This window comes from Chinchilla lanigera, unplaced genomic scaffold, assembly GCF_000276665.1.
Source record: "Chinchilla lanigera isolate Chin_1 unplaced genomic scaffold, ChiLan1.0 scaffold00085, whole genome shotgun sequence".
Taxonomy (NCBI): Eukaryota; Metazoa; Chordata; class Mammalia; order Rodentia; family Chinchillidae; genus Chinchilla; species Chinchilla lanigera.
This window is the reverse complement of record NW_004955486.1, coordinates 3,900,706-3,923,169: the sequence shown is the minus strand read 5'-3', so window position 1 is coordinate 3,923,169 and position 22,464 is coordinate 3,900,706. Positions and strand designations below refer to the sequence as shown.

The window sequence follows — 22,464 nt, the reverse complement described above, 5'->3', positions numbered from 1 at the left end:
TAATGATTGAGTCAACCGTCAGTCGTTAAAAGAGGAATGTTTGTAACCTCAGTGAGACCTCCTAGTGCTAATATTAACTCTCTGCATGGCTTCTGTGATTGATGGGCTTTGGCTGACAGTTCAAAAAACGCTGTCTCAGAGGTAAACTGCTCAACTTGGCGTTGGGTATATTAAGATTTGAAAGCAGATTTACCCATTTCTCTCCCTTTCCCATTGGTACATTTTTGTCTGTTCTGCTGCTCAGACTCCTTGTTATCCTTTTTTTTTTTTGTCTTTTTGAGACAGGGTCTCGCCATGCAGTTCAGGTGGCCTTGAGCTCACTCTGTATCCCAGGCTGGTCTCAAACTTGCAATGATCCTCCTGCCTCAGCCTCCTGAGTGCTGGGATTACAGGCGTGTGCCACCCCGTGCAGCTCTTTTGTTGTCCTTGGGGACCGACAGTGGACACCACCTCAGGCGCTGGTCACAGAGCAGCTGTTCGGCCTCTAACATCTGAGTGCTGTTTCTGAGCAGCTCGCTTCCAGCGCTCAGCTGTGACACCACTGCCTACTCTGCAGAACTCCAGCCTCTGGAGATTTTAATTCATTTGTTACCTCAAGCCTGTGGGAGGTGCAGGCTTTGCTCCCACATTTCCAACACTGTCATCCAGTGCTGGAATAAACATTCTGGAAGGCCAGCCTGCTGCTTCTGTTCTTCCCTTTCCTGGCTGGACTGCCAGCATCGGGTCACGTTGATTGAACGCCCATGTGTGCCAGGTGCTACGCTCTTGCTAAGTGCAGGAATGGATGGACATACGGGTAGACGGAGGCACAGCCCCTCCAAAGGCTCCCGTCTGTTGGGAGGGGCAGGAGATAGGTCAGGAGCAAGTGCTCCTTTCCACACCTTTAGACGCTATGACAGCCCTCCTCCGGGGTCTCCGGTGAATAACCCTGGCTGAGCAGGGTCTCCGTCCTGGTGTCAGGCAGGCAGAGGTGAGGTCCTGACCTCAGGGACCCACTGTGCTGTCTTCCATGGTGTGCCTGGCCGTGTGGACGGTGACGATAGAGGGTATGTGAGGCATATAACTAACCGTCAGACGTGATTTTATGGCTAGTGCTGTGTAAGAGAACACAGAAGTAGGGTTTGTAGGCTAAATAATGGAGTTGTCTTGAAGAAAACCGGTTAGTAAGATGGTAGCTGTGCCCGTCCGTGGTGAGGGGTAGTGAGGCAGAGACAGGTGGACGGCGCGCTGTACTGAGGAAACACCGGTAAGCTTTGTTTTCAGCCCGGTCCCAATTAGACTGTAATGAAGGCCCGGGCCGTAAGCATGGCTTTTCCAGACAGTGGCATGACCTGGGTGTTTGGCCAGGGCGGGCCAAGGTGCATTTCTAGAGCATCCCTTGCAGCAGGACAGGGAGATGGGAAGTGGCGTGACGTGCAGCGAGAGGAAACAGCCTGTGCGTGCACACAGAGGGACAGCGTGGCACCGCCAGTGGGCTCCGGGTGTCTGTACGGACACAGACGCACACGGTGGAGTGGTTCTCTCTCTGTGCTTCTGGAGTCTCACCTTTGGGGTTTTTTTACCCCTTCCTGTGGTCTGAGTGTTACTGCGTGAACCTGTGTCCCTTTTTGCACCCTGCCGTCTGGAGAACTGAGTCACCGTCCTGACCCGTGGTGTCCCGTCTTGCAGGTGTGGGGGCACAGTCGGTGCTATCTTCACGTGTCCACTGGAAGTCATCAAGACCAGGCTGCAGTCCTCGCGGTTGGCTCTGCGGACCGTCTATTACCCGCAGGTTCACCTGGGGACCATCAGTGGTACCGGGGTGGTGAGACCAGCCTCCGTGACGCCGGGCCTCTTGCAGCTTCTCAAGTAAGTTCGGCCCTGTGCTGTTCTGTCACTGCTTTCTCGCCCCGCTCGGCGCAGCCAGCCCCGCAAAGGCCTCCACACGAGGTGTTCTGTTTTCCTGCGGGCTGGGAGCAGGCTGAGGAGCAGGACTTCTTCCCACCGCCTTTGCCTGCGACCTCAGGCCTGGGCAGAGGAGTCTGGCCGTGCGTGTGCCCATGAGCCAGGGACTGCGGAGCAAACGGAACTGCAGAGCAGACCCAGAGCCTGTGTTGCAGTTCTTGCTCAAATGTTTGAGGGCTAAAAAGAAAATAAAGAGTGGTAGGGTACAGTTTTTTCAAATTGCATAAGACAAGGGTTGTGACCAATTTAGGAGGAAGTAATATGGAAATGAAATGTGTTTTTTACTTTTTATTTTTCTTTGGAAATAATTTTAAACTTAAGAGAAACTTCTCTGCTTTATATCTAGGTTGTCTGACCATTTTGTTATTTTTACTGCAGGAAAAATACGTCATTTTGCTTACAAAGTAGCTCAGTATTCCTAAGTTAACTTTAGCCTATCAGTCTTTTTTTTTTTTTTTTTTTTTTTTTTTTTTTTTTTGGTTTTTCTCCGGTACCAGGAACCGAACTCACGACCTTGAGCTTGCCAGGCAAGCGCTTTTGCCGCTGAGCTAAATCCCCAGCCCCTAGCCTATCAGTCTTTAAGCTTAAAGCAAAATAAAAATATTTGGAAGAACAGCCGGGCACAACAGCGCATGCCTATAATCACAGCAGTGAGGGAAGCTCAGGCCGGAGAATCACAAGTTTGAATCCTGCCTAGGCAATTTAGTGAGATCCTGTCTCAAAATAAAAGTCAGGAGCCTGGTGGCACACACCTGTGATCCCAGCACTGAGGAGGCTGAGCTAGGAGGATCGCTGTGAGTTCAGTGTGAGTTCGATTGCTATGCAGCCTGGCCTATGTAGTGAGTTTAAGGCCAGCCTGAATGGCATAGTGAGACACCCCCACCCCGTCTCAAAACAAAGCAAAACAAAACAAAAGTGTGTAATAGAAAGGGGTAGGGACGTAGCTCAGTGGTAGAGGGCCCCTAGATCTATCCCTGGTACCACATCAAAATTTCAAAATTCAGACAAGCACTGGACATAGCTTAGGACCTACTTTAAAAGGGATGCTTTGTAAGTAATAGTTGAATTCAACTCACTATGGTCCTCAGACTGAAGTGTTCCCTTGGGAAGATGTGTTCTAGAAGGACGCTGTGTCCCCAGGCAGACACGAAGCTGAGAACCATTAGGAAAGAAGCAGTGAGCGGAGATACCCGTCCTGGGAGCCGGGCGCTCGGTGGTGACACAGAGAAGCGGGGTGAGGGCCTGGTTGTTGGTGGGTGCTCTTTCCCAGTGAGCACACACACCGCGGGCGTGCGCATGGAAGGACTAGCACTGTGGTGGGCACGCCGGACTGCTGGGTACCAGGACCCATGTGAGAACTGGCATTCACTTCGGAAAGGGAGGCCTTCGGGGGAGGCCCAGGGATGCGCTTTTGAAGTTAAACACTGAGGGGCATGGAAGACCCAGAATCAGGAGGGGAGGGATGGGCGCAGGGAAGGTAGAAGCTGGGAGCTGTGGAAGATGCCCGAGCTGGCCTCGAACTCAAGACAGTCCTCCTGCCTCAGCCTCCTGGGTGCTGAGATGACAGGCAAGGGCCACCACACCCAGCCTTAAAAGATTACTTTCACAAGTAGTACTGTGTATTTCTCAGGTATTATAGCAACCTCCAGGGATCAGTCCTGAGATCTGCTGTTAGCCCTACACAGATAGAAGGAAAGAGCATACCGACATCACGCCAGATGCCTGGCTGACTTATTTCTAAGGAGGATTTGGAGCAGCCAAAGTAGGGTAAAACAAAGGACCACCGGAAGGGCCCGGAATGGAGGCTGAGCTGCTGTGTCTGAGGTGCCTGCTGTGGAGACTCTGGGCTCCCGGCTCTGAGACACCAGGATTCGTTCTGGCCCAGCCGCGGCTGCTGCTTTGCGTCTTTGCTGTGTCTGCAGCAGGGGTCCCCCCCGGGGGAGGGAGGGATCAGCTGAGGAGGGGGATCAGCTGCCCCCTCCTCAGCGACAGCCGCTCCCTAGTGATGGCACATGCCCAGTGGCTGTTGGCACTGCCTGCGTGTGATCAGCTTCTCCTGCTCACCTGCGTGACAGTGCAGCCACTAGACCAGGACGGCACACCCCCAGCCCTGCTGCCCCGTCGTCCTGGCTCAGCTGGAGCAGGTCAAAGCCGGGCAGACCCGGGGCCTTGGGTCTCCTGGTCTTGAGCAGATCGGAGGGTTCTGCCTTCAGAGTCCACATGGAGGCTGGCTCTTCTCCCGCCTCTCCTGCTGCTGTCCTGATGGAGGGTTCTGAGTCACCTGTGTCCCTGCACCCCAGGCCCCCACCGCTCCACCTGAGACTCAGCTCTCACTGTCCCTGTCGCCGAGGCGTGCAGAGCCCTGCACCTTGAGCACTGTTCCCTCTCTTCCCCTCAGGGACCTGGCTCCTTAAAAGGCCAGGGGTGCTTCCTACCCACACAGGGTCCTTCTGCAGTACATAACCTGATGGCTTTGTCACCTCTGCAGGAAGGCCCTACGGTGTCCATGGCGTCACAACTGAACCCCACGCCCACACCTCCTTCCCGCAGGACTCTCCCCAGCACTCGCTGCAGCTGGCCAACAGTGCGGGTTCCTCCTGTGCTGATCACTGAGGTAGCACCCAGCACTTCGGGTGTCAGCGTGGCACAGACAGTGGCTGAGCAAATGTGGACAGAGCTGTAGGCAGGGCATAGAGAGGGCTTAACGGCACGCGCCCCCCCCCCCCATAAGTAAGTGTTGGCTGCCGTCCCCACAGGATGTGCTTTCCGTGCTTTTGCGGGGAGGATAGTTGGGGCTGGCTCCAATGCACAGTGATCTCCTGCCCGGCCTGCCGAGAGCTGGTGTCACAGCATGTGCCGGCACACCTGGCTTCTGTGCTTTTTAAACGTGACGTTGTGACTGAGTTTCTTGGTGGCCAAGGCAGAAGGACTGTCATGTCATCTAGTTGTGGTGTGGAAAGCACCCCAGCCTTGAGGGACAGCACGAGCCTTCTCCTGTAGCAGGGCTGAGAGCAGAGCCCCGCCCCTTGCCGGGCCTGTGCTGTCAGCCCCAGCCAGGGCAGGGTGGAGAGACCCTGTGTGTGGGTGCTGCGCACAGGCCGAGCAGACCCTCCTCCAGTGCAGAGCCCATCACGGCTCCTGCCCACACTTGTATAGTAAAAGCCCAGCGCACCCCTGTGACCCCGACACCTGGGAGGCTGAGGCAGGATGATCAGTGTGAGTTTGAGACCAGCCGAGGCTACACAGCAAGTTCAAGTCCAGTCACATAGTAAGACCCTGTCTCAAAAAAAGAATAAAAGCACAGTCATCTGTCTATACCTCAGCTGCTTGTTACTTGCCTTACTCGTTCAGGAAGTGCTGCTTTAAGACATTTGTCAGGCGGAATTTGTTTACAGGAAGTTATTTTCAAAATGTAAATCATTGTGTGCCGGTGTCTATGAGCAACCTGTTAGAGAAGAAATATTCTCCATTATCCTTTGATTATTGTAGGTAAAAAGAAAAAAAGGCAAGGTGTTAGATTCAGGCTCTCACTGTTAAATTTATAAGAACAATAGTGTTTTATTTCAGATATCTGTCTTTTTTTTTTCAGTCTTTTTGACACAGGGTCTCACTGTGCAGTTTAGGCTGGCCTTCAACTCACAGCGGTCCTCCTGCCTCAGCCTCCTGCGTGCCACCAGAGCATCTGCTTTTTAAAAAAGTCTTTTGGTTTATTATTATTATTATTATTTTTTTTTTTTTTGGTCTTTTTGAAACAGAGTCTTGCTATGCAGTTCAGGCTGGCCTTGAGCTGACTTTGTAGCCCAGGCTGGCCTTGAACTTGAATGATTCTCCTGCCTTAGCCTCCTGAGTGCTGGGATGACAGTCGTGCACCACCACGCCCGGCTCTATTTTTCTCAATAGAGCTCTGCTTTCTGAACTGCTGAGGCATAACGCGTATTTGCTTTTCCAAGTTCTCTCTAATCTGAGACGTACTGTGGGTGTCTGTGAGCCACCTTGTATCTTCGAAAACCTGCCGTGTGCAGATGAGCTGCTGGCCTTGGCTCAGTCACCAGTCTGCACACTGTGACCCACGTTAGTGAGGAAGTAGAAATGAAGCTCAGACCCCAGCTTGTCTTCCAGGTGCAAGTGGACGTGACTGTAGGAAAGTGAGTCCGGCCCTCCTGCGCTGTCCCCAGGCCGAGGGCGCCATTTATAGCAGGAGCCGGACTGTTCCCAGGGAGGGCTATAAACAGCCAGCTAGGTTAGAGTCTGGATTATGTAACAGATTGACTCTGTGCCAGCGCTTAATACGCGTAGCCGTGGCGACCGTCCTTCCTCAGTGTCCGGAGTCACTTGAGGACATGTACTGCTGGCTGCGTTAGGGCTGAGGTGCTCCATGTCCCGGGCCCGAGGCCCCCGGGGTCATGTCTTAGTGGCCCCCAGGCTGCAGCACGCGGTACTGGCCACCAGGGGTGAAACCGCAGCTTGAAGATTGTCGTACCAAGTTGGTTGGCATCTTGGAACTCTTTATTAGGTCCTGTGCAGCAAAGTGAGGTCACTTCACGTTGTGGAGAGAAAGGCTTATTTTTTTGTTTGTTTTTTTGGTACCGGGAATCGAACTCAGGACCTTGTGCTTGCCAGGCACGTGCTTGTGCCACTGAGCTATAATCCCCGGCAAAAGAAATGCTTGTTCAGAGAGCGTGGCCTTTTGAAAACTGCTCTGAGAAAGACGGTAAAAGTATTTTAACTTGAAAACATCCAGTTCTCATGCCTCTGTTGAGAGCCAGATGGCTTGTTTTGGGCCAGTGTGAATATTCGCTGCAACTCTAGGAATTGCATTTTGAAGTCTTGTGTTTATGGAATCCCAAGAATTGTGTTTACCCTAATTCCTGCTTCTTATTGATCTCATGGGTTTAAATCATGATCCTAGTGTTTTTATGACCTGTTGTAAGACTTTTTGTGAAAAGAACTTCGTTTTTCTTGAATTTTGAGATACAGTCTTCTAAGTTGTCTAAGGTGGGGTCAGACTTGGGATCTTCTTGCCTCAGCCTTCTAAAGTGCTGGAATTCCCAGCGTGTGCTGTCATGCTCAGTTAAGAAATTTTATATCTTTACACTGTACTACTTTTTAACTGTTCTACAGTCTGTTTTTTCATTGTATCACTGATCTGTTAAAAGCAACTGATTTAGTCCAGGCTATTCAGGAGGCTGAGGCAGGAGGATCACTTGAGCCCGGATGTTCCAGGCCAACCTGGACGTCATAGGGAGACCTCATCTCTTAGGGGAGGAAAGAAAAAAGCATATAGTTCAGTTGTTTTAGAATGTTCACAGGGTTTGTGCAGCTGTCACCACAATTTAATTTGGAACATGCTCTTCACTACGAAAAGAAACCCTTTCACCTGTGGCAGTCATGCCCAGCCCTGGCCCCAGTCCTAGGCCGCCACAGTGACCTGCCCTCTGTCTCTATAGCTTCACCTCTTCTCGTTTCTTCTAAGCAGATCATGTGTGTGGCTTCTTGTAACTGGCTTCTTTCATGTAACCTGACTTTTTCAGGTTCCTCCTTATTCCTTTATTCCTTTATTTATTTACTTTGGTCTTTTTGAGACAGGGTTTGCTATGCAGTTCAGGCTGGCGTTGAGCTCACTTTGTAGTCCAGGCTGGTCTCAAACTCACGACGATTCTCCTGCCTCAGCCTCCCAGCCTCAGTGCTAGGATTATAGGCGTGCACCACCACACCCAGCCAGGTTCCTCCTTATTCCGTTTGTCAGTGCTTCCTCCTAGTTATTGTTGGGGTCGTGTTCCGTTGTATGGTTCTTTTAAACTCATTACTTTGTTCTTCCCCAGGTACAATGGGAAAAAGAAAACGTCTGCTGCCCCTGTAGGGCTCTTGTGTACATGTGCCAGAGCTGTGTCCCTTCGTGTGCTTGGCCAGAGGGTCAGTCTGGGCCACACACTCAGAGGGTCTTGGGGTCACTTAAAAGTGCCTGTGGCCAGGCGTGGTGGTGCTTGCCTATTATCTCAACACTCATGAGGCTGAGGCTCAGGAGGATTACCGTGAGTTTGAGGCCAGGTTGAGCTACGTAGTGAGTTCAGGGTCAGCCTGGACTCTAGTGAGATCCTGTTTCAAAAAACAAAATAAAACAAAAGTGCCTGAGTTTATGCCTGCTGGTAAGGAAAAAAATCCTATAATTAGAAAAAACTGTTGCTAATATTTTGGAGTAATTATTATCATAAGCGGAATGGGGGTCTGCCTTACTACTTCTAAAAATTATAATGGCTTTGAGATTCACATACCATAAAATTCATTGTATTCTGGGAGTTTTGTTTATTTCTTTTTGTTTTTTGAGACAGGGTCTCACTATGTTGTTGAGGCTGGCTTTGATCTCACTGTGTAGCCCAGGCTGGGCTCGAACTTTTGGCAATCCTCCTGCCTCAGCCTCCCAGGTGCTGGGATTACAAGCATGTGCCACCATGCCTAGCTAATTCATTGTATTAAAGCATAAAATTGTGTGAGTTTTAGCATATTCAGAGTTAGTGACCATCACCTCTGATTCCAGGACATTTTCATCACCTCCAAAAAGAAATACGTGGGGCTGGGGATTTAGCTCAGCGGCACAGCGCCTGCCTGGCAAGCGCAAGGTTGTGAGTTCGATTCCTGGTGCCACAAAAAAAAAAAAACCCAAAACCCAAAAGAAATACGTATCTATTTATAATTGTTCCCCCATTCTCCCTCCAAGAACTTGAGGATATGTAAAAAGGTGAGAAAGAAAAATGAGTCACAGTGTTACCTTTGGACCTGAGACACCAAGCTTTGAGTTTAAATAACTTCAAACCTCCTGGGCTTTTCTATGCCTTATTTCCCTGTTTAGGGCTCTGCTATAACCGGTTAAGACCTGGAAGGCAGGATTGTTATTAATGAGCTGTGAATACAAAAGAAAGGGCGTCCAGAGAGTCCAGAGAAATCCGCGAGCCTATTTCTCATTGAATCTTTTTATAATTGAGGACATTGTAGTGCCAGCTGCTCGTCCTGCCTTAACAGGATTGCAGGGTGCAGAGGAACGCTGAGCATTTCGCTTCTGCTTGGAGAAGGAGGAGGCTGGTTGCCGTGTGTCTCACGAGTAGCTTCGCAGCGTGCTTTTCCTCTGTTAACGAAGCAGGCTCGGCAGCCCTCTGGTTTTAGGCGTCCGGGGATCGGGAAGAGTCTGGGGTCCCTTAAACATTGTGTGTCAAGAAACTCATCCCAGTTTGTCTCCTCTCCTGGGGCATAGGCCTTGCTCAAGGGGCTTCAAGGAGTGTCTTTTCTCATCTTCCAGGTCAATCATGGAGAAGGAGGGACCAAAGTCACTTTTTAGAGGCTTGGGTCCAAACTTGGTCGGAGTTGCACCCTCAAGGTAAGCTTGAGCCTCGGGGCAGGGCGGGCCTGTGCTTCTCCTTGGATCTGTCTGCTGACCTCAGCCTGAGGCAGAGTGATGCGCGGAGGGTGTGTTTCTAGTGTGCCGGAGAAGGAGAGTCTGGCTTCTACTAAGCACGGAAATGAATCTGCTGCCCCACCTGTGCTCTGTGAATCAGCGCTCACTGCCCTAAGTGTGGCACGCGGTCCGCGCCCGTGTGAGGCAGGCACGTGTGAGAGCAGGCTCGGGCACAGCAGGCCTGCACCTACCCGTGCCCTCGGAAACACTGACCTGAGGGTTAGGGAGGCCTCCAGGTTTTACCGTCTATAAAACGACATCCTTGTTTGTTTTTTTTTAATAGGCCTTAGTTCTCTTTAAAGCCTGTTTGAATGTATAGAGCTGTACTGTCCGAGTGTAACAGCTGCTAGTCACTTGCACCTGCTTTTTGAAAAATTGAAGTTAATAAAGTTTAAAGGTTGAGTTCCTCAACCTCGCTAGCCGTGTTTGAGTGACTTAATACTCACCTATAGCTGGTGGTTCTGTGCTGGCGCACACAGATGCAGTAACGGCTCACCCCATCCGTGTGCAAAGCGCTTGCTCAGTGCTGGGGTCCGGCAGCACTTCCTTCCATCCACGGAACGTGTTCTGGCGGGCTGAGCAGGAAGGTGGGTTTTATAGACAGAGAAGGACTGAAAGGTGTGAACAGCAATCAGAAAGCACTTTGGACATTGCGAGTTACTGTCCTTGTGAGAAACAAACAGAAGCGGAGCAATAGTAAATCAATCCCTGGCCGTTACCAGGGCACCTTTGCATGGGGTTAAGCAGAGGGAACCTGACTATAAATCATCCTGCCAATGGAGACTGACCCTTTTGGGGAATCCATTTTGGGGACTTCTCTAATCCTCATTTCTTTTCTGTCTTCTTTTTGTGTGTGGGGGGGGTCTTTTTCTGATGGGATCTCACTATGCAGTTTGGGCTGGCCTTGAGCTCACTTTGTAGCCCAGGCTGGTCTCGAACTCAAAGGGATCCTTCTGCCTCAGCCTCCCGAGTGCTGGGATTACAGGCATGTACCACCATGCCCGACTCTGATTTCTTTTTTGCTTTTTTTTTTTATTTTTTTGAGACAGTCTCACTGTGTGGCAGGATTAATAATCCCAAATGCAATATCCTGGCCTAATCCTGATTTCTTAAAAAGCTTAGATAACAAACTAGCACGTGTGACTCCATTGTTTTTATCTGGTCCGTCGGGACCCAGGACAGGAGCTTGGCGCAGAACAGAGGCCTTTCTTAGGCTGGGTCCACGGCCGTCCGGCTCCTGTGATGAGTAGTGAGGTCTGCAACTGCCCCATTGGCCAGCAGCGAGAAGGACCTTCACGTGGCATCTGGGAACTCCGGGCAGCCAGGACGGGAGGGAGGGTAGGTTGCTGGAGTTACAGGCAGCCAGAGCTCTGCACGCTGGTCAGGAATGGTTCAGATGATGTTTAATTTTTTTGGTGGCAGGCAGAACAAGGGTAGACTTCTAGAAATTCACAGACATTAGGGCGCAGCATGTATCAGCGCCTGAGGGAGCAGCACTTACCCTGAAGGAAGACTAAGGACCCTGCGGGTGTTTTGCCCAGATCTCATTTTCCTCAGCTACAGCAGACACTCCTGTCACCACTGACTAGTTTCCGCACGGTGACCAGCGCCCGAGGCGGCGCCCGGGCAGTGTGGGTGTCAGTGCGGGGAGGCCATGCGTGGTTCCGTGTGGGTCCTTCCCTACGACACCGCCCCATGTCTCTCCCTGCTCCCTCGGAGGTTGCGGAGGGGCGTATGTATGTGATGCTGCCACAATGACGTCTTCACCGCAGTCTCTCCTTGTTCTAACAGGGCTGTGTACTTTGCATGTTACTCCAAAGCCAAAGAGCAATTTAACGGCATTTTCGTGCCTAACAGCAATATTGTGCATATTTTCTCCGCTGGTTCTGCAGGTATGTTCCTTGCTTCCCAAAGCACGCTTTGTTCTTTATACCGGGCATTAGATATCAGCTCCCTGCTTCCTTTGCACCTAAAATCATTTTTCAGTAGCTTTCTTAGAATTGATACAATATTCAAAGAGCAATTTGTAACTTGGTTTTATTTTCTCTGACCACTCAAGACTTTTTCTTTTCCCTTCCAATTTGTTTATATATTTTGCATGCTACCAGTCAGTGTTGTGCTTGTTGGGTTTTTTTGTTTTTTTTTGTTTGTTTGTTTTTCTGACACGGGCTGGCTTTGAACTCACTATGTAGCCCAGGCTGGCCTCAAACTTTTGGCTTTTATGGCGATCTTCCTGCCTCAGCCTCCTGAGTGCTGGGATGACAGGCATGCACCACCACAACTGGCATAGTGTTGTGCTGCTTTTAAAAGAATAGTAATGTTTTCGTGTCTTTCTGCTTTCTCCACTAAGTTATTTTCTAAAATCAGAGCTGCTTTCTTTGTACCTCCTGCCCACCTGATGTCAGGTGGGCACATCTAACAGCTGGTTGCACAGCAAGGTTCAGGGATCCGCATGGTGTTTCCCAGAGAGACAGTGACTGTGCTCACCACCCAGCCCGAGGCAGGACCTGCCCCAGGAAGGCTTGCAGGAAGGTGGACTTGTGGACCGCCAAGGAAAGGAAGCCTCCGTCTATGTACCGAGGTTTATATCCATTAGAGTCAAAAGGCACCGTAGACAACTTAAATATACATTTCAGAACATTTTTCACCTTCTGCCAGACTGTAAAGTGTATACACCAGCTTCATCTGCCTTTGTTAGTCTCAAAATTACCAGCAACCCAGCAATAGTCATAGCTTGATTTCTAGACCTTGAAGAGAAAATCACGTTAAGCAAAGCTGTTTCACACAAGAAAGTTTCACTTAATACATCAACAGGGACGTGTAGCATTCCACAACAGGTCGATCATCACTAAGGCTATTAACCAGTTTCGTAGCTTACAAAATTAACTTGGAAGAACCATGGGTAAATAAAGCCAACCTTGAGGGAGCTTTTTAAACCACCATCTTCCTGGTGGTGCATCTGTCAGCTTCCATGGACCCTGGAGGCAGAGGGTGTGAGGAGAGTCAGGCTCCTGCCACTCGGGAAGATTAGCGGAGTGCGGAAGAGTAAGCAATGGCGGACCCTGTGTTATCCAGAGCAGTCATAAAACACCAGGTTCCTGAAGTACAGGTTCAGATGTTTAAGTTTTTAAGTCTGAAGTCAGGTGAATGGACATTTAATTCTTTTACTCCAGGTTAGATGTATGGTAACTTTTGGATTGAATCAGTAAGGTTTTTTGTGTGGGTTTTTTTTTGCCTTTTTGAGACAGGGTCTCGCTGTGCAGTTCAGGCTGGCCTTGAACTCACTTTGTAGCCCAGGCTGGTCTCGAACTCACAGTGATCCTCCTGCCTCAGCCTTCCAAGTGCTGGGATTACAGGCGTGCGCCACCATGCCCAGCTTGGATCTGAAATTGTAAATTGAGTTTTTAAGACAGTTTTTCCTTGGGATTGACAGAAATGCCAACAGCACCGCCTAGAGGTTGAAAGGTGGGCTAAGGCTTGTGGAACTTGAGCAACGGCTTTGGGTCCACCAGTTGCAGTGGGTGTTACATTTCGGGGTGTGTAGCTTCCATCTGCAGCAGAAACCTGTACCTGCTTCCTGCCATTCATCTCTGCTAGGCCACTGGACTCCTGACTTCGAAGTTTATAATAAACACCAACCATTGTTCACTGATGACCTTTTCTCATGTTTATCTCTTCCAGCTTTTGTCACAAATTCCTTAATGAACCCTATATGGATGGTCAAGACCCGGATGCAGCTAGAGCGGAAGTAAGTTATTAATTGCTCCTTCTTCAGTGTAAGGGTCTTTGGGAATTCTTTTCTTCCCCCACTTGTAGCCGTGGAGTGAGGCATGGGAGTCCTTAGCCACTCCCTCTGCTTTTTTCTCAGTCTGAACATACATTACACAAAAATTACTTGTCTGTTTGTTTGTTTTTCTTCTTTTTTTTTGAGACAGGATCTCACTATGTAGTTCAGGCTGTGCAGGCTGGCCTCAAATTCGCAGTGATTCTCCTGCCTCAGCCTCCTGAGTGCTAGGATTACCGATGTGGGCCACCATACTTGGAAGTTTCTTGCGTCTTGAGAGTTGTACATTTTGGGGAGCAGATGCCACAGAGGTGACACACAAGACGGGAAGCTTGTCGGGTCCCGGCTGCCTTTGCTGATGGGCTCCTCTGGTGGCTCTTTGCAGACACCGCTCAGCTGGGGGGCTGGGGACCTGCCTGTGAAACCTGGCTTTCTGGGCGAGATGGCAGTAAGGATGGAACAGAACCCACCTGCAGGCCTGGGAGTAATTTGAATAAGGCCCTCAGACACACTAGACACTGCCCTGAAACTCTAGCCAGAGGTTCTTAACTTTTTTGTACTATGGATTCCCTTGGTATTGTAGTACAGCTTGTGTGCTTTAAAAAAAAACTTAAGGCAGCAGAAACTAGTTATTGAAATATAGTCATCAATGTCAAAAAAAGCCCTAAAATGCAGTAACATGCTTTATTACATTAAATAACACTATCTAACGGCAATCAGCAATTCCTGTAACTGCAAAGTGGTCATACTAAACGGTACTTTGTATATCTGTGACTAAAGTCATGTGATTGGGAAATAATTTCCCTTTGTGCAAAACCAAAGTACTAGTAATACGACTCTGGCCTGTCACCCCCATTCCTAATGGAAGGAATGCCAGTTTCCAGTAGAGATTGGGGGTAAGTGGACTCTAAGAACCTCTGCACTCTGTGGTCTAGAAATGTGTGCCCTAGAAGCTCCAGCAAGTCCAGTCTGCCTTTCAGCTCCTTCGGAGGAAGGGGGTGACAGGGAGCCAGAAGGCTTGGAGGGCAGAGAGGGCCCTGCCTTGGTTTACCTTCCTCTTAGTGTGTCTGGGACTCCTGAGTTCCTGGTCCACTCTGCGGGAGGTACCTTCTTTTCTTGTCTTTTTGAGACAGGGTCTCACTGTGCAGTTCAGGCTGGCCTTGAACTCACTTGGTAGCCCAGGCTGGTCTCGAACTTACAACGATCCTCCTGCCTCAGCCTCCTGAGTACTGGGATTATAGGCGTACACCACCATGCCTGGCCAGGAAGGTGCCTTCTGAGTGCCCAGGGCTGACCATCCGGGCAGACCCCTCGCAGTTCTCCCATGCAGCAGCCCTTGGCATGTTTGTAAAAGCTTCAGCGTGTGTCCCAGTGTGCCCGTCTCCCCGAGCATGCTGTCCTCACTGGAGTCCTCCTTCCCTGCGCTTGTGCTAGGGCTTCCTGATTCACCCTGACCCACTCCTTCCCCCACAGCCCTTGGTGTCACACTGCTGTGTCCGTGCGCAGCCTGCTGTCACTTCCATGCAGCAGGAGATAGACACACCGTTGGGCGGAGAGCCTTTCATGCATGCTTATCTGCCCACTGGGGAAGACGCGCTGGGGATTTGGTTTGGGCGGGCTCTGTTCAGGCTGGCGTCTACAGTGCAAGCTTGTGGTTCGCACACAGCAGGACATGGCTCTGGCCTCCTAGCTCACAGCTGCACAGCAAAGAAGAACTGCAGCCTAGTGGGACACGGGGCCCTGGCGCATCCCTGAGTGTCCAGGCAGGCTGAGGAGAGAGGAGGGGGTCAGGGCCCACTGAGGCGGCAGCACCCCCACACCCTGAGAGCGGCCAGGTGGGGTGTAGATGGCACAGGTGCACAAAAAGGCTTGAGGCCTGCAGGTCGCTCAGTCCAGGGACAAATCCCACGGTGCAATATAAAGCTCTTAATTGGCTTTATTTTGCAGTTTAGAATCAGCAGCACCGAATTCCATGCACTAGTGTCGCAGGGCGTCAGGCAGAAGAGGCTGGTCCTAGAGAAGGGCTGTGCATACAAGAAACAGCAAAAGGCAGGCTGGTCCTTTCAGAGTTAACTGGCCTCCCTCATAAGGTGCCAGCAGGGACACGGAGCTGCAGAAAAATAAGCGGTCAGTGTCACCGCCTTACTCTAGCTTACTTTTATTATGGAAGGAGTAAGGCGGAGGAACTAAGTGTAGAGATCATGAAATGAGAACTCAGCGTTTCTGCAGACGGTCCTCGTCCCCACACAGAGACCACTTGCAGAACAGCGCGATGGTAACGAGCACCTTCCACGCACGGTGTTTTGTGAAGCATGCTTTCGTCGTAACTGCACTTCGTATGTAACTTTGTCCCGCTTTCTCCCATTTCTTACTGCCACCGTGAGGACTTTAATCCAGTGCACGGCATAAAGCTCCTGTTTGTAGTCTGCATCTGGCGTGGCTGTGCCCCCTGCAGTGAGTCCTCTGTGGGGAGCGTCAGCCTCGTTCACCCCCTTGGAGCCAGGTCAGAGGTGCTGACCAAGGCCCTAAAGTGGCCATGGCCAAGTGAACCGGCCTCGTGCGGCCCAGGCGAGGGCACAGCTTTCCTCCGGAGGCACTACTGTGGGTTTGGCCATTGCCCGTGTCTCTCAGCGGCCTCTCCTTGTTTTCCCTCGGGCAGAGTGCGGGGCTCCAAGCAGATGAACACACTCCAGTGTGCGCGGTACGTGTACCAGACCGAGGGTGTCCGAGGCTTCTACCGAGGGCTGACCGCCTCCTACGCCGGGATCTCGGAAACCATCATCTGTTTCGCTATTTATGAGAGCTTGAAGAAGTACCTGAAAGCAGCTCCACTGGCTTCTCCCGCAAATGGAACTGAGAAAAATTCCACGAGTTTTTTAGGACTCATGGCAGCTGCTGCTCTTTCTAAGGGATGTGCCTCCTGCATTGCTTATCCGCACGGTAAGTTCTGGTGTTTGCTTCCAGAGCAGTAGGACAGCTGACAGGGTTGTCACTTCTCACTTCCTAGACACCTCCGTAGCACAGATGCAGATGCAGATTCCAGGTCGAGTCCTCCTCTTCCAACACGCCTGCCCCGGTTAGTGTTTGGGTTCGGGATGTGTGCGTCTGCAGCAGCTGAGCACCCCTCATCCCGGCACCACGCGCACAAGCTTCAGGCTGGTTCCTGATTAGGGGTGCTCACCCTGTTCCTGCAGAGGAGGGCATGGTTCGAGTGACACTGGCGCTAACACACCGTGTGCATATGCACAGCGAGAACTGTGCCTCCCTCGCTCCAGGGGATGGGGACAGAACTTGCCGAGCAGAAAGGTGGGCCCCTGTCGCCAACTTCTGGTATTCTCAAAGAAGCCCTAAAACTGCTTTGAAGGAATTTAAATGGGAGCTGTGCCGGCTTCCCATAGCTGTGACAAAACACCTGAGAAGATCACCTTGAAGGTGGAAAGATTTCTTGTGGCTCGAGGCCTCAGCCTGTGCTTGGCTGGCTCCCTGGCTCGTAGGCCAGAGGTGAGGCAGGAACCTGGTGGGTGGCTTGTCAGAGGAGAGGGGAAGCGGGGACAAGAGGATAGCTTCAGGCCCAGCCCCAGGGACCCAGGGACCACCGTGCCATAAAGTTAGTCCGTGAGGAACCTGTGACGGGCCCTGTGATCCAGGCACCATCCCCCGGGTCCTCTCCTTGGAACTATGCACTGGGGACCAAAGCCTCCAGTGCAGGGACTTGGGGACATTCCATCCCTAACAAAAGTGGACTCCAAGTCCCTCAGCTTGCACGTTGAGTGGGGAGCTAAGGCTACTTAAAGGGAGTTTATTTCTTAGCAATTTTATCATCCCTGCTTTGGTGCTTGGGTTCTACACATGCTGAACACATGACCCCTGGGCTATGCCTCTAGCCAAATTGTTGTTTGGGGGAGGGTGGTGTTGTTAGTGGGTTGTTTTTTTTGAGACATTGTCTCACTATGTAGTTCAAGCCAGCCTTGAATTCACTGTGTAGCCTTGGCTGACCTCAAGCTCACAGTAATCCTGCCTCAGCCTCCCAAATGCTGGGATTACCCATGACACGGGTAATCGGTCCAAGTTTTATTTCTTTAAAGAATTATAGAATTACCATCCCACTGACCTATTTTTTAAAAAAGAAACTTGGTTTATTATGCCATAAAAAACAAGTTTTCTTTTGAAGAGCCTCCTGCACTGTCAGCAGTGACAAACACACATGTCACCTCAGTGCCAGGCAGTGAGTCCCACTGTGTGCTGGGCAAACCCCAGGGCACTGCCTAGAGAAGAGGTCTTGGGTCTGAGGTCCACATGACAGGGCAGAGTGACCAGCAATAGACAGGCTGTGCAGGCCTGGAAGGGAGGCCAGGCAGAGGAGGGCTGGAGGAGGAGGAGCTGGCTCTTCAGCTGGACAGAAGCGAAGTAGGGAGGTCAGGGCTGCAGACAGAACTTCCCTTCCCCTCCTGCCCCGGAATGTGATGAGCAAAGCTGAACTTCTTCCTGCATTGTGTTGGTGCCGTACAGCATGTGCTTCTGTCCCTGCAGAGGTGATAAGGACGCGGCTCCGGGAGGAGGGCACAAAGTATAAGTCCTTCGTGCAGACGGCGCGCCTGGTGTTCCGTGAGGAAGGCTACCTGGCCTTCTACAGAGGGCTGTTCGCCCAGCTCGTGCGGCAGATCCCGAACACGGCCATCGTGCTGTCCACCTACGAGCTCATCGTGTACCTGTTGGAGGACCATGCGCAGTAGCAGCCACACACTGTGCTTAGAATAAAACTGAGAAACTCCAAGATCTTTGTTCCGTTGCTGTGTAGCGTGTCCAAGGCGGACACAGGAGAGGCCATAGCGTGTCTGGTTCGTGTCACCGTGGTGGACATTTCCTTTTGGATTCGTGCTTTCTGGAAGGTTTGAATTCATTAACGTTAATAGTTAATTATAACTTTTTTTTTTAACTTAAGAGGATTCAGGATTACGCAGCAACTAAATTAAATCATGCTATTTAATTAAGTATAAATTTGGTTTGTGTCCTTTTTATGCTCATTTTACTATACGCTGTAGCTAAGGAATTAAGTGTTTCGGTGAACTGCGTCCTGGAAACAAAAAGGATAACATGAAAGCACGCGCTGCTTTCCTCTGCCTGTGGGGTGATGCCTGGCAAACGGAGGTGTGGTGCCACGTTCCGGCACTGCTGTGGCAGCCTTCCCAGCCGTTTCCCTTCTGTGCATTTCCAGTTCACACAGACTGACGAGCTCTCAGGGGCAGAGACGGAAAAAGTAAGTATGTTTCTCTGGCACTAAAGGTTTTGCACTGTGCACATTTCCTGAAGTTAGAACTCACAGCAGGGATCCTAAGGCGCTGTTTTACCGCTGTCTGGCTTCTGGCCGTTTCCAGCAGCGGAGCTTCGCTGCTGGGGCCATCGGGGGTCTCTGGCATGGTCTTGGGCTTTGGAGAGACGAGCCCACGCAGGGGTGACGAGGCCACTCGTATTTTGACTGCAGGTGCAGGTATTCTTTGAATATCCTGAAAAAGAGTTTTTAAAAATTACTGGAATTCAGCCTGTGGGAGGCTGAGGCAGGAGGATGGTTGCGAGTTCAAGGCTAGCCTGAACTGCATAGCGAGACCCTGTCTCAAAAAAAAAAAAAAAAAAAAAATTAGCAGAATTTGGTTGATGATATAGCTCAGCTGCCTGGCAAATGCGAGGTCCTGAGTTCAATTCCTAGTACCAAAAAAAAAAAAATTACCAGAATTTTATTCCCTCTTTTTATATTTTTCTTTTTTTTTGTCTTTTTGAGACAGGGTCTCACTATGCAGTTCACGCTGGCCTTGAGCTCACTTACGTAGCCCAGGCTGGTCTTGAACTCCCAACAATCCTCCTGCTTTAGCCTCCTGAATGCTGGGATTACAGGCGTGTGCCACCATGCCCGGCTACTCCCTCAGTTTTAAAGGAAATGTAATATGGGAACAAAATATTGTAATAAAACGGAAGGCAGCCAGCATGGTGATACACACCTGCCGTCCCAGCTACTGTACAGCTGGCTGCGGCAGGAGGGTTGCAAGTTTGAGGCCAGCCTGGGCTCCATAGTGAGACCCTGTGTCAGAATAAAATGTTTCAAAGGGCTGGGGTGTAACTCAGTGTTCCCTGGGCCCAGTCCCCAGGACTAAGAAGGGGCTGGGGACAGATGGGGTTCAGTGGGAGAGCTCTTGCTCTGTATTCAATCTCCAGTGCGTACAAAAAAAAAAAAAACAAACAGGTAAAATCAGTTATCTTTCATCAGCCCTCCAGCCAAAGTCTGACTGTACTGTAGCTAAAGGTTACTTCTCAGCTGAAGGGCAAGATTGTAATATTGACACCTTGTGTTTCAGATTCAATTGCAGTCACTGGTGGAAATGACCATACTTTCAAGTGGTATTTTAAAGTGAAGTTTTGTTCATCTTTATAGCCATAGGGAAGTCGCTGGATCTAGAAGTCCAATGAGCAACTGTAGGCAAGCTTCACTGCGGCCTGGTTACTGGAGTGCGTGACAGCAAGGTGTTTTCTATTCCAGAAGCGCATGCTAGCTGTTTGATCATGGCACTTGGGACAACCTCCAATTCTATTTTATTTTATTTTTTGTTTTTTTTCCGGTACTGGGAATCAAACTCACAACCTGCGCTTGCCAGGCAGGCGCTATGCCACTGAGCTAAATCCCCAGCCCCCTCCAATTTTAATATTCATAGGAAAACCTGAATTTTTCCTCAATTTTATCTATGATGGTCAAAAAATAGATTGCTTAACTTCCAGTTACTTATTCTTTCTTCCCCCCTCTTTTTGTTTTTTTTTTGTCTTTCATTCGTTTGTGGTACTGGGAGTTGAACTCAGGACCTTGCGCTTGCTAAGCAGGCACATGCTGACGAGCTATCTCCCTGGCCCTCTCTTTTTGGTTTTTTGAGATAGGATCTTGCTGTGTAGTTCTGGCTAACCTTAAACTCACTGTGTAACCTAGGTTCACAGTGATCCTCCTGCCTCAGCCTCTTGAATGCTTGCAGACAGGCATCACCATGCCTGGTTCATGCATTCTCAGGTGAATAAATCTGGTACTGAGCTAGGATAATTTAGTTTTCCGGTTCTCCTGCACCAGGGCATTGAAATGAAAGAAAGGGGCACCCAGCATGAGAAGGGAGCAGGCAGAAAGGAAAGGGTGGCTTCCTCCGGAGAAGGCTGCTGGGCTGGGCTTAACAGGAAGCACCACTGTGGGAGCTGCAAGCACAGAAGTCCCAGGGCTGACTTCTCTCCGCCACAAGCCGAGTCACTGGGATTCATTATTCTTACATAGTCATATATGTACACATCTATGACTTAGGGACTGGAGACGGAACCCAGGCACTCCACACTGAGCTATTCTGAGACAGGGTCTTGCTAAACTCAACTTTGTAGGGGATTACAGGCGTGCAACCCCATACCCAAAATTGGTCCTGCTTATGGAACAAGATGTTGAGGGGGCCTTGGCACTCCGAGTTGGTCAGCTGATCCCGTAGATAATGAATTTTTTTTTTTGGTACTGGGGATCAAACTCAGGACCTTGTGTTTGCCAAGCAGGCGCGTATGCCACTGAGCTATCCAGTCCCAGATAATGAATTTTTTTTTGTTTGTTTGTTTGTTTTTCTCTGGTACCTGGAACCGAACTCACGACCTTGCACTTGCCAGGCAGGCACTTTTGCTGCTGAGTTAAATCCCCAGCCCCCCAGATAATGAATTTTAAAGGTTGATTTTGGCTTTCAGTTTTGGGGCTCCGCGCCAGGGCTGACTGGCTTGTTGCTGGGGCCTGTGGGGAGGCGGCACATCCTGGCCAGAGCGTGTGGCCAGGCAAAGCTGTTCACTTCCTGGCCCAGGAGCAAGAAGGAAAGGAGACCAGAGCCCATGGCCTCCCCCAAGGGCTAGCGGTCAGAACCAGAAGGCCCCCGCGAGCCCCCCTTTTTTTCTTTTTGCATTATTAGGTGTTGAACTCAGGGCCTTCACACTGAGCTACATCCCCAGCACCTTTCATTTTTTGTGACAGTTTTGTTAAATTGTCCAGGCTGGCCTCGGACCTCCTACCTTGCCTCCCAGAGGACTGGGATTACGGGTGTGCGGCACCACACCTAGGGAGGCCCCGCCTCCTTCCACTGGCCCCAGTGGGTGGGGCACGTGCTTCTGCGGGCCGTTCCACATCCAGAGGTTACAGGAAGATTCGAAGCCAGGGTCCTAAGACCTCCCGTTCACCTGAGGGCCACGGGTCGCCCGCGCTGAAGCTGACCGTGGTCACTTGGTGGATGCCAGAAGGCAGGCTTGTGCCGACCACCTCCGAGGGCAGGGAGCCCCTGGGTTTCGCGGGCCCCTCCCTCCTCCTGCCCTGGAGTGCACACGGCGGGCACGGACACAGGTCCTGGCAAAGAAAGCAAAGGTGACTGTGGCCTCCACGGGCCTGTGGCTGCCCACAAAGGTCTCGGTGCCGACCTCAAAATCACGGAAAGTCGTGGCGTCACAGAAGCGTTGCACAGACGCACATTTCCTGTTTCCTTCTCTTGGCTAATTTAGCTCAAATCGACCCTGAAACAGTCATCTCCCCTCAGGTGCCCTCGCAGGTAACCGTTTGCAAGTCAGTACTGACCAGACATAGATTATCACGGAAGCACCGCGGCCTTCCAAAACGGCGCCGCGCCTCGGGCCTGCAGGCTTTGCAAGGGAGCCGCGCCTTCCAGCCACCGTTCAACCTCGGCCCCACCGACGGATGTTCGTGCTCCTGCGAGCTCACCGCTGCGGCTTCCGAGGTGCTGCCACCTGCAGGGAAACGGCCCTCGGCGCCCAGACCGAGCTCGGCCAGACGCCGCGAAGGCGGGACTCGGGGCGAGAGGACTAACGACAGGTAGGCCCGCAGGTCGCGGTCGCAGCAATCTGCAGGCGCAGTAGCCCGAGCGCGGAGCGCACGCGGCGCGCATGTGCGCAGCCCCAGCGGCGTGGGCGGGGCATCGCCGGGCCCGCTCGCCGCCTCCCACCTCCGGCCGCCAGGGGACGCGCCCGGGCCGGCTCCTCGCGCTTCCGCCGGCGCCCCGCCCGCCTAACTCGCCCTGCACCGCGATTGGCTGCTCGCAGGGAGCGCGCCGAGTCAGGGGGCGGGGCCCGCGCCGGCTACAAAGCGGCGAAGGTCACGGCGCGAGCAGGCGCGTCGCCGCCAGCGCCCCAGGCCCGCTTCCCTGCTACCCGCGCCGGAGCCATGGAAGGACTGAGCGCGCTGCTGGCCCGCTGCCCCACGGCCGGCCTGGCCGGTGGTCTGGGCGTGACGGCGTGC

At 51.5% G+C, this 22,464-nt stretch overlaps 2 protein-coding genes across 2 annotated transcripts in view; both read left to right on the top strand.

The window, feature by feature from the left end:
* Positions 1-1,668: 1,668 nt before the first annotated feature.
* On the top strand, positions 1,669-18,169 carry Slc25a33 (solute carrier family 25 (pyrimidine nucleotide carrier), member 33; the record flags this gene model as incomplete). The annotated part of the gene is given in 6 exon segments (XM_013504167.1): positions 1,669-1,848; positions 9,236-9,313; positions 11,183-11,283; positions 13,073-13,139; positions 15,835-16,115; positions 17,706-18,169. Coding segments are annotated over 6 exon segments (910 nt in total), but the record flags the coding sequence as incomplete, so codon positions are not given.
* Positions 18,170-22,290: 4,121 nt separating this feature from the next.
* Positions 22,291-22,464, top strand: part of Tmem201 (transmembrane protein 201) — a gene marked incomplete in the record, with an annotated part of 19,309 nt that continues 19,135 nt past the window's right edge. The window contains 1 exon segment of the mRNA XM_013504166.1: positions 22,291-22,464. Coding sequence (XP_013359620.1) covers positions 22,390-22,464 — 75 coding nt within the window.